Source organism: Sinohyriopsis cumingii, chromosome 13 (genome assembly GCF_028554795.1).
Source record: "Sinohyriopsis cumingii isolate HCF-2022 chromosome 13, ASM2855479v2, whole genome shotgun sequence".
Lineage (NCBI taxonomy): Eukaryota > Metazoa > Mollusca > Bivalvia > Unionida > Unionidae > Sinohyriopsis > Sinohyriopsis cumingii.
The window spans coordinates 50354813-50366963 of NC_142973.1; the positions used below are offsets into that span (position 1 = coordinate 50354813).

At 35.3% G+C, this 12151-nt stretch overlaps 1 protein-coding gene across 1 annotated transcript; it reads right to left on the bottom strand.

The window, feature by feature from the left end:
• Positions 1-698: 698 nt before the first annotated feature.
• LOC149785527 (neuronal acetylcholine receptor subunit alpha-6-like) lies at positions 699-10231 on the bottom strand. The gene is made up of 4 exons (XM_089979331.1): positions 10075-10231; positions 6421-6557; positions 4484-4638; positions 699-1335 (listed from the first exon to the last, which is right to left on the bottom strand). The coding sequence occupies exons 1-4, from the start codon at positions 10118-10120 to the stop codon at positions 882-884; spliced, it is 792 nt and encodes a 263-aa protein (XP_089835457.1). The 5' UTR covers positions 10121-10231; the 3' UTR covers positions 699-881.
• Positions 10232-12151: the final 1920 nt, after the last annotated feature.

The following is a 12151-nucleotide window of genomic DNA, read 5'->3' on the forward strand; positions in this document are numbered from 1 at the left end:
CAACTTATAGAGTGTGGGTGTATACCAGTGACGTAGCAACCGCCCAAGGGGGAAGGGGACAAAATTGAAACATTTTTAATTACAATGGGGGTTCCAGAATTTAAGTTTTCCGTTGTGTCCATAATCTATTGTTTATAGTATTGTTGACTATTCATTGAGTCATAAATATTAAACAGAAATTATTTTGACATTGTATTAGTTAGTGAAGGTTATTAAGGGATGTGTATCTCAGTGATAGGGTGCCGATCTCGTAATCGTAGATGCACGAGTTCGATAAACGTCCAGGCCAAGTAAGATCGGCGGCCTTGGTGTTTGCTTGGTAAAGCAACTTTGATCCCATTTCCTTAGCATTATAAAACTAAAAACGTTCCTAAAGTGTCGTTAAAACCCACAAAACAACCATATGCACTTATTATTTAGTGATAATGCTGTATGGCCTTACCTCATGTGGACCAATTTCGACACGACGTTACAGCTCTGAAAAGGTGAAAGTTGTGTGATAAATATACATATGTCACTATATATGCCTATCATCATAGCACAGAGAGAGAGAGAGAGAGAGAGAGAGAGAGAGAGAGAGAGAGAGAGATGAATGCTCTGTTATACATGTATTACGGTAGCTATAATTTTATGTCTTCAAGAAACAACATCGGTCAGAGATGCCGTGCATACCAGATACACATGTAATAACACGAAGCTTTGATCAAGTGCAAAGCAATTTATTTAACTCTGTTTGATAAGCTCCATGAAATAAGAGAAAAGCTGTAGAACTGTATTGGCTAAACAGCTGGTGTTCAGATGCATTTGCTGGGAAGCGAGCATGAAAATTAGGAGTTGCAAGTGATTTTTTTCTCTTGCATTAAAATAGATCAAAACCTATCCTACACGCTTTGGTGATGATCATCGAAATCCTGTGAGTTATAATGGCTTATTGGAGCACTGTCATGGTAGTACTTTGGGTCGCTGCTCAGAACGATGGTAAACGTAGCGACATCGTATGGCTCGGGACAACACGGGAATTTCTTCGGCTCCACTTGCACGCTTGTGCTCTTCACTTGAAATTTATCGGCGGGGAACCGTCTAAATTCTGACATGTCTATCTGCGATGAACGGTTCACAAGGCTCATCTCTTGTCTATCATACATCCAAGATAAGAATGTCAGTTTGCAGACAATTTCATTATAGCGGTCAATATTCATTTTGTTGGAAACTCCAGTCGGTTGTTTGCCTGTTTCGCAAAAACTCTTGAGATGGTATGGAGGTATATAATTGATGGTTCCATCGCTGAACACTAAGACTGTCAGGTCTATCATTGGCTTATAGTCGTCACCAGCACTGGAAGTAGATGAAAAATCATGCTACATATAAACTACGACGATGAAAGTCATGATTATGACGATGATCTAAGTTTAAATCAAGCCATGATTACTAAACTGTGACGGCCAAAAGGATTACAAACAGTTCTACTACTTTCTATTGCTTCGACGAAATGATTGCTTAAAATCAGAGAGGAAATAGCCAATAGACTGAGTTTGATTGCTTGTGTTTATCATGCACCAAAAGCAAGACTCGAGTTACAGGGAATATGGGTGACATGTTATAACTGAAGGCCAGAATGTTTCAAGATATGCACAGAACGATATGAACAAGATTGTTTGGTCGTCGATCTATTTGTAGTTATCTCCTCCTTGTTATCCGAAAATATTTTCTTAAATCAAAAATCTGAAAAAGTAACCTACGTTTAAGTAACAAAATGACCAGAGTTGTGAGATTATTATAAACTTCGATCAAAATTTAGCTAAAGTAACGCGTACCTGCCTTGACTATGCGGTTGAATGAGTATTGGCAAACTAAACTGAGAGCAGGATTTTTTCTCATCAAAATGGGTTAATATGTTACTGTATATTGGATAAAAATTGATGCACTAAATGTATTGCAGTCTGTATCATAATAGTTACCGTGAAAAGATATTTTCACGCTTACAGTGATCTCGCTAACTTTGCTAAAATGTTATACTTGTAGAATATTTTGATATATAAAACGTAGCCGCATGACCGGAAACTAATCTACGTTTCAGATAAATTGGTAAATGCTCCTCCTGCTAATTGGCTTAAGCACATGTTTAATCAAGGTGATTGACAGAATAGTTTTAATTAAGTAATAAGTTGCTGTGAGTAAGCAATAAAAGTCTCATTTAAATTAAATGAAAATTTGGCAGTTTGAAAGATTTGTAATTGTACAGATTATCCATTGCTAACTATATACTTTTTCCTGGTCGGCCTCATTCTGATAAGATCGCGCTTCCTGTGCCTCGGTATCCGTTTTTTTTAAATGTATTGTTTGCCAATACATGTCCGGATACTGTGACCTCGATACACGGACAGCAGTAGCCAAATAATAAAAATGAATACCGAGACAGGTGCTATGTTAGATGAATTAAGTTAGGACCCATTGGATATGATAAATCATATGAATTCTTTTACGATGTTGGAAATATGCAATTTGTCACGTAGAAGTAATGATGATGTGCGTGTTTTAGCTTTTTCGCTTGTATATAAATTGCTCGGACTGGGTAGTTTTCTGATTCTTATTGCTTCTTTTGTTTTTGAAACATCAAGTCAGCAGACGTATTTCATGTTGTATGGAGATATTATCTGAGAGGAAAAACGTGTTTGGATTATTCAGTGGAAATTGACAGTGCTCATCGGGCTATAATATTATTTTGGAACTATTTGTGAATTATTCAAATGAGTTATGGACAACGCCATTTTGACACGTCAGGGTCGTTGGTTCATGATTTGAAATAAATACGAAATATTTCATTCTTTTGGATTTTAATAGAACTTTTTCAGGATTATTTTGGGTTCAGTTCATAATAATATGCATTCCTTTTAAATTAAAATTATTTGACAGGACGTCACGTGACACTGCCAAGTTCTAAACCATTAAACTGAAAGAGATCATGCTTTTGAGTATCTTGTTGGGCGGAAAAGCAGAATATTTAAACAAGTTTATGTTGTTATCAATTATAATTTCAATCAAGCATATAAATATATGTACCATATTCATTTTTGTAACATGACATATAACATCCTTGCGTATCTGCACGGATGTCAGTGGTTTGATAATATTAAAATTATGACATCAATTTCCAAAAACGAATCCACATTTCGATATTGCATTAAATGTCACACGTAATGCCAAATAATACCATAAGATTAGATAAATATATATTATGACGTCACACTAACTTCTGAATGATGTACTATTATATGCTCATTTTTTTCTTCATTAACTTTACATTGTTAGATACGTGCAGTATTTTACGATATTGAACTCACGTTGAATTCATATTGGACTCACGTGAATAAAGGAACAAACAATGGACGCCGACGCCAGCACTTTTGATTTAGTTTATTTTTCTTGGATGAAGTAAACCAACTGAATCAACGAAAGCAGATGATTCGTAAACTGCCACATACCAGTTGCTTTGCCATATTCCGCGTTAACTTTTTTCATATAATGTTTCGGATTTAGTTTAGCTATAGACGCCAGAGAGGGTCCTTACAAATAACATGCAAGTGACAAGGCATAAACTGTCTTCTTTAGCTGGTAATAAGAATGGCAAAAAATATATTCACAGTTTTGCATTCCGAATTTCCTCAAAATGTGCTTAGTTCTGCATATCCGAATTACATGACCTATGTCATGGGTTCTCGAGCTTGATTACAGATTTCGAAATTGTCCTGTATTTTCGATAATATTTACAGTGTAATTACATCCTCCTTACTGCACTCAAAATGAAATAAACATTATATTCCATAGCGTCTTTTTGATAACTGCAATTGAAAGACTTCATATTTTACCAACATAATAATTTCAAACATTCAATGACAGAACAGAAACACACTTGCAGATGTCAACACGCTGTTGAAATCCGATGTACTTCATGTAGAACTGGCACAGATAAATCCAGTCCATCATCAGGAAATTTCGTAGCATCGACAAAAATATAACAATCTATTCATTCCAGATCAAAAGAAAAAAGTTGATGCAATGCACATTCGTTCACATTATGACTCCAAATTTCAATTTTAAGTAGACCAAAACGCCATTTTCTACCGCAAGTTATGTCTAGAGCGCGACTAAGTTCAAATTTATCTGGGTGGAGTTATGTGCGCATTAATAATGTTGTTGTTGTGTAATGATAAATCTGCGCTTGTCTATTTAGTTTGGAATACGGAATACATTCAGCTACTTTGTTTCTTGTAGTATGTTTTTGTTTATATAATTAAGCCTTAGGTAGAAGAAGAAAATGAGCATATAATAAAAAGGTTACTGCATTTGTATGGGAAAATATGAACTCGTTTTGTCTGATGGATAAACTGCACTCCCAAGGCCGTACTGTATATCATCGTTCATATTCTCCCATACTAATGCAGTAACCTATAAATATTGTTAACGATGGTCAAAGTGTGCTTACTTGTTGAATAAAACAACATCTGGAATCCATACAGAGTCCGCTGGCAGATGCAGTACGCGCACATCATCGTAGTCGGAAGGCTCCCAAGCTAATCGTTCGTCTCTCCATCTGTGATCTACGTATGAATGAGTTTCTATCATCCTTTTATCGTCATCCTGGTAAACGAAGATAAATGCATATACGTAAAGGTGATCGGAACATTTTGAGAACGAGCTGATGGCGAGGTGAACGGGGATCAGTGCTAGTCTGTTTATGTACCGGTCAGTGTAGATTTTATAGGTTCATTGAATAGTATATTCAATTACGTATTTCATTAACATAAGAATTTCCATAGACTACATATCACAAAAAAGGCGTCGTTATCCACATCTATATGTATAATTTAATGTGTGTGTGTGTGATTTGGATTTTTAACGAAGTTTGACAGTTTTTCAGCCATATCGCAACGATGTCTGCAATGCGGCAATTTATAGTAATGTCTGGCACTGTGGGTCATGCCGCAGACATGTAGCATGATGTCCCACCCAATCATATCCTGTCACCAGGCCAATCAGTCCCAACACTAACCTCTTAATGCTGAGCGCCTAGCAAGGCAGCTGTTAGTACCATTTTTTTAAGTGTTTGGTATAACTCGGTCGGGGTTCAAACCCACGACCTTCCGCAACCTAAACGGACGCTGTAACCACTAGCCCACCGAAGCGGCTACATAGTAAAAGAAAACGATATTCATTTTTAATATAATTGTTGTCACAATATCTTTCACTTTTGTCGATTTCGTAACTCCTTGTTTAAATTGTCATATTATTGAAAAACACATGGCGTTTTGTTAAAGCTGATTGATGTTTACGGTTACACAATAACTAGAAATAATCTTTGATGCCAAAGTCACTTTTCATATGTTTATATAGGAACAGATTGTTCGAATTTTGCAATTTTTTTTATTATTATTCCAGTCTGATAGAAAGAAAAAAAATCTACAATGCTTGGTTTAAAAAGTGGAATAAACTTCGAGCAATTTACATAATTAGGAACCATCCACATTTAACAAAACTGAAACTGTTTAGTGTATCTGCAAGAAGTGTAACCCAGTTGATCCTATTATTTGATTCATGTTCAATATATAACTTCCCGTATGCAGTGCTTCATGTGATATTTGCAGAATTTGTCATTCTAAACCAATATTTAACTAACTTGATCGGACGAGATCCTTGTAAGTTCACCTTAAACAACGACGTCGGAAGTAGATTTTGTTTATATTCAACAAACAGTTTTAAAACCTTCGTTGTACACGTCAACTGGTGTCTGCCTGTTATAAACCTCATACACTTGATGCGTAACTCAAAATTGGAACAACATAAATATAAAAAAAGTTTGCAAAAATTCATTTCAATTTAAGTTGTTGTTCTGGGTTTAAGACCATTTTTCAGCATATGACAAAATCAAGTTAATTAAAATTTTCAACCACATCAATATAATTCCCGGTTTTGTTCCATACTTTGTCTCTTATTAACCGACAACTAGATTTGTATCGGCGATCATGCCTAAGAGTCGATATCAGATCTAACTGGACTCTTCACGTAACTGCACGTGCTGGACAGGGTATTTCGTGTTTTCATAATTTAATGTTTTTAATCATGAGTTTTTGGTGTCATCTCAAGTACAAACCAACTCTACGTAACATAATTATTCACTTCACCATTTAGCCTCACTACCAGTTTCTTTTTTTAATAATAAACAAGAATAATAGTTTTCAAATTACACTGTATATAAAACATACATAACAACGGAAGCAGACATTGGTGGTGATAATGGTCGTAGTAGCAGCAAAAACCGATGCAGTTTGCAGCAGTAGTATTAAGGATGGTGGTCGTGGTTATGGTAGCAACAGTTTTAACATTTATCCTGTGGAAATAACCAAATATGATGCCAGTACTTACCACGTGATCAAGATTCTGTAGTGTGAGCCCGAGGGTGACGTTGAAACGGGAGCCATCGGAAGGTTCCGGTTTCACGCTTTTGACATAGTTCTCGAGAAGATCTTTCGTCAGCCTTTCTCGTGACATCGCACCTGAACCTGGAGTTATAGATATACAGTCCGTATGGTATGGATTTAGAACCTGGTTTACCTTTATTTCTTTTTAAAAAAAATTGATTGCAAATTAAAATATTGTTTCATTACTCCTACTGATTTGTACATTCGTACTACTGCAAACAGTGTGTGTGTGTATATATTTATTTTATGGTTCTATTATCACATGGTTTACACGTTGTGGCCAAGCAGGATTTGTGAAAAATATTTGAGCCAATTGCAACTTTCAGGAACATTTCCAATTAAAACAGCAAACTTGAATATGTCATTTATTGAGTTATTTACTGACGTGAGTTAAAATGTTCAGTATACGTATTCCTTTTTAAGACTGCGAATCATCCTAATATTTTCAGGAAAGCAGTTGTTTTCTGTTTGAATGTTCCTAGATTTCCACTAAATATTTGATCGTCTCTTAAACAAGTGCATTTTATGTTTGCTTATCCTCCCTGATAAATATGTTGTCCTGGTGTTCTCATTACATTCAAATTTTCCCTGCCTATTATATTAATAGAGTGGTTAGTCAATTCTACGATTCAGTGTCAACACTTGTCTGTTATTATCAACACGCTCTCTAATGTCAGCAAACTGTCTTTTAGCGTGTCGGCTTTGGTTTGATCTTAATCATCCAATTTTTTTTAATACAGTTTTTAGATTACAAAATATACAACAATTATCATACACGTAGCAAATTCTTCTAATATAAGGTACCGACCATTATTATTTTCTTATGAACTGCGATCTTTTCTTTCCTTTTATCTCAAAATAATTTTTTCTTTCAAATAATGTTATAGATATCCAATAGTAGGTTTTGGGGCATTTTCTGTCCGAAAAATTTTGCTGCTAAATCACTTCCATGAAAATTTATTTTTGAGACTTCTGATGCTTGAGGCGAAGAGCGCTAGATTTGCTTTAACAATCTAACATTCACATTATACAACTACACAGGTAAGGGCACAAATCTGGAAACGATTCAAGTGCCTTTCACGTGTAAGTGCTCACCTTTTAATAAATCAGTTGTGGAAAGAAACTCCAACTTAACAGTATATGAACAAATGCTCCTTTTTAGTATGGGCGATTATGAAGACAAATTAAAGGAAATTTTAAAGTGAAATTTTTCGAGTGAGATCACAAATCTACCATCAGATAAAAATGAATAATACCCTGCTAAGAATAGGTTTAAATACTGAGAGCACAAATTGTAATAAAGATCCACCAAAGAACACCGGTAACGACATCTTCGATAGACAAACTGACCAGGGGCTTGAAGGCAGTTCTAAATAGCTACCATGTACATCCGATGTCTTTTTCCTGCATGCGAGGGAAAAGGTCTCGGGCTTCCCGATAGGTGTAAACGAAGAAATTAATACGGGTCTGGATTCAGTTTAACATAAGCCTTAAATTTAGTATAGCCATTAGTCTGAGTTTCCTCTGACCCTTGCCACCCCATTTTTATATTTAGACATTGATGTTGGGGTGTAGTGTCAGAGTCCACTGCCTATCGAAAAGTTGGAATATGCCGACACCATTTAGTGTCGGTATAGGGTAGCCACTTACTAGCCGGCCTAGCAAACTTGAACGACCTTTCATCGAGATATACCTGCATGAAATTGATAGGAATATGATTTATTTTCTCAAAAATCGCGAGCATAACATTCATGTCTTTAATCTGCTGACAGACGAGACGAAAGTACATCGTTGCTGAAATTTGACCTTGTTCTCGCCATTTGCATTCCGAGTCACATGACTATACAAATTTCGCAACCTACATGTCAACGACATAAGAGGTAATATGGTCACGTGATATCAACATCAACCCATTCCTAGTGTTGCTGCAGGAAAACAAACCGAACATATGAATGAAAGTCACGTAAACCTTTTGGAAAAATGAAAGAACACAAACATCTCAAAATATTTATTTTGAAAACAACGACCGGAAATCTTAAAATGTTGAAGCAGCTTGAAGTAAAACTAGATTCACTGAGCAGAGAGCACATGTCAATGCTGTAGTCACGTGCTACCAACAAAAACATCGCTGATACGTGCTCGGTACTTATTGAAAGTGGTTTTCTCCACCCTGCTGCGATACCGACAATTTTTCTGGTCGTTGTTTTCAGAATATATGTTGAGAATTAAGTGTGCATTATATGTATTTACAAACATTAAGTGACTTCTATATAATATTTCCAAATTATATGTACAGCAACTTTGGAAATTTGCTTATTGTTGATATTACATGACTATATGACTTCTGATATCATTGACATGTAGGTAGCGAGATTTGGTTTCTCATGTGACTCGGAATGCAAATGGCGAGATCCAGGTAAAATTCAGCAACGATGTACTTTCGTCTCGTCTATCTGCAGGTTAAAGACACGAATGATATGCTTGCAATTTTTGAGAAAATAGATGATATTCATATCGATTTCATGCAGGTATATCTCGATGAAAGGTCGATCAAGTTTGCTAGGCCGGCTAGTAAGTGGCTACCCTATGCCAGCTTTTCAATAGGCAGTGGACTCTGCTCCTACACCCCAACATCAAGGTCCAAATATCAAAAATGGGGTGGCAAGGGTCAGAGGAAACTCGGTCTATATAGCTAAATGAGCATTCGATTCTAGACTTAAAACTAAGTTTAGACGTAAGTTCTATTGGTGAAATTTAAGCGTAGCATATCATATTGCCGGAAATGGTAAACAAAAAGAAAAAGTCACATAACCATTGTGATTTTTTTAAAAATGTTTTTAAAAAAATTCATATTGCTTATGTTTAAAAATAATTACCCCACTAATTCAAACAGCAAATTGGAATCGAAGCTATTTGTAAGTTTTCTTTAACCGTCCTAAGTCAAATCATTCTGTCTGTACAGTATCAGCTATAGTAAATGTGATAGAGATCATATAAGCGTTCAGAAGGGACTATTTCAGTAATGGGTGTCATATTTTAGAATTTGATTACAAATATATTTAAATTAATCGTTTTATTTGGATCCTTGTAATTCCATATTTCTATGTGATCTAGTAGAAAACGTATTGAGTATCGCGTACTGGGGTGTCACAATGAAAGTTGTTGAAAACAGACTCGTACTATCCTTTTATTTGTTATGATAGATCCGACATCTACTTTTCTTGACCCACTTTAGTACCTGGTTAACATTGTAAAGGTCCATAGCAATCGAACATTCTCGTCGGGAAGGGTTATAATTATATCTAAAGTGCATAGAATTCAAGATTAGAATTGAACTGACTTTGGCTAAACTATTTTAACATTAAATTTCAGAACAACAATTAATATTTAATTTAATTTATTTTGAGTAAATGAACTTACATAACCACAATGACATACACTTTAGACCTTGCTTTTAGAAGTACAGAAATGTGGAATATCACTTATATGTATGAAGAATTTTCTACTTTGCTTTTTTTCCTTCTTTACATTAGATAAAATGCAATGACAAACAACACCAACATTTAAAGCACATGAAATTTAGAAAATATTTACTTACAAGTGCTCATGATCGCTGTTAGCAGTAACACGTATATCAAACACATCTTCACGCTTTTTCACTGGAGTTTTCAAATTCAAACGATTCTTGTAATTTCTTGCTGCTTTCAATGAATCCGTGTGAGTCCTCTCCTTATATATTCAGCCCTGTTTTCTTGTGTAACTTTTTAACCGAGTAAGTCACGTTTCAAAGAGCAAATGTTAGTTCGGTCACTGAGAAAACATGACTGATAGTAAAATAAAACGATTCTGGATTAAAAAATCACCTCCCTTCTTTGAGATTGCCCTTATGTCCCTGAACTTTCAAAAGATTGATGTCTGTTTTCAAATTCACACCAAGTAAATACATACATGTTTACAAGGAATACTTTTCGTTAAATATTTTGTTTATATCATGACTAGAATTTTTAAACACTAATAAGATTGTGACTGAAGGAAACTGGTGGATGGGTAGTTAGGTAATACGTAAAGTAGGAAAAGACCTAGGTAAATAGATAAGGTGGGAAGATCGTTTGTTTTGGCTGGTAAGAATGAAGACAGATAGGTAGACTGACGGATAGGAACTTTGCATCAATGAATCTTTACATATTTTACGTTTCTGTGTTTTGTTCTTTAAAAAACGAACATGGTACAGCGTGTCTAATTTCAACCAGATAATTAAATAAATATGTGTATATCTCAAGAACCTGACAACAGCCACTTGTACGCACCAGGCCTTCATTTTCATCTTTCAAATTTGGAATTTTCCTTGGGTATGAATGGTGTATAAAATAACACAAATGACCATCATTAAGAACCTTGCAACAGGTGTAATACAATTCATTAAATGTGATAGCCCTACCAGGAAGTGCAAGACACCTCATTAATATATTTATGGGTTTTCTTTTTTTTAAAAACATAAAATAAGCTTTAGATAGCCTTTTTAAGCATTCATCATTTGGATTAACTAAATCGTATGGATTACTTATCCCATTGTTATTAGGGTAAAATATTATATATTTTAATTTCTATCACAGACATGCTTGCGTGTGTGTTTATGCATGCGTGCTTGCGAGTGCGCATGCGTGCGTTTGTGTGTGCCGGCAATTTACGTATATGTAAATGGCGACATGTAGATAGAAAACAGATGGAATGTTGGACAATGAGATAAATACGATAGAATCTATTATATGATCCAGAACAAAGTACTCAGTACAACAACAACAACATAAAACGAAATAGCAGGTCATGTATATCACAAAATTCTATCTGACTATGGTGCAAGTTACAATGTTGTTTGAATTCCTCAAAAACTAATCCTTTATTTGTATTTCCTTCTTTCATTCTCTTTACACCTGTGAACGTGCTCATTGTCATTATTTATTACTACAGTTTGTGCTTAAAGGTCTAGCCAGATGTTTTGTCTCTGCACTCTATTGTCAGAATAACGTCAAGCCAGCTGTTTGGTCTCTGCACTCTTGTGTCCAAACAGTGCCAGTCCATTCTAAAGCGTAAATATCTCTCAATTTCCTCCTGTACTGACTTCTGAATAGATTGATATAATGATAGAAAGACATGGGATTACAAATTGTGTCCTTTGGCTAAAACTGGCTTTGTATAAAGGTTGAATATCAAAGTGAAACTAGGAGAAGGGTTTATAGGTTTATTGTATATGAGTGAGTGTCTTTTATCTGATCTTTTTCGATACGATACATGGACATGTATCATTTAAATAAAGATTGAATTTTACAGAGAAGGAGATTATACATTTTAAAGTGTTAAATTTTGAATTGTACTGAACCTTAAAGTTCAATACATTGAGCATTAAAAATGTATCCGATTTAAGCCAGAAAAGCAATTGTGAATGGTCACTGCGACCGTTCTTCTTTCCTTCCCCCCCCCCCGGCCAGGTTAACCTTGAAAGGCTAGCGTCTATGACTCATTGAGATTTGACCAGGGCTTTGCAACACTGTCCTGAGAAAGAAAAACATTTGAGCTACCAACTATAACCGCTTGATAGGAACCCATGTAAAATTATCATTTTCAAAGGAAAATTGGCATGCAGTGTAGTTCAAAGATTCTAGGCTATCCAAAATCTG

What these genes read in the sequence shown, in the direction of transcription:
- LOC149785527 (XM_089979331.1), bottom strand. Translation starts at nt 10,120, where the DNA reads ATGTGTTTGATATACGTGTTACTGCTAACAGCGATCATGAGCACTT. An exon ending in AACAGCGATCATGAGCACTT is followed by an intron (nt 6,558 to 10,074) that starts GTAAGTAAATAT and finishes CTATAACTCCAG; the next exon opens with GTTCAGGTGCGATGTCACGA. An exon ending in GATGTTGTTTTATTCAACAA is followed by an intron (nt 1,336 to 4,483) that starts GTAAGCACACTT and finishes ATCTACTTCCAG; the next exon opens with TGCTGGTGACGACTATAAGC.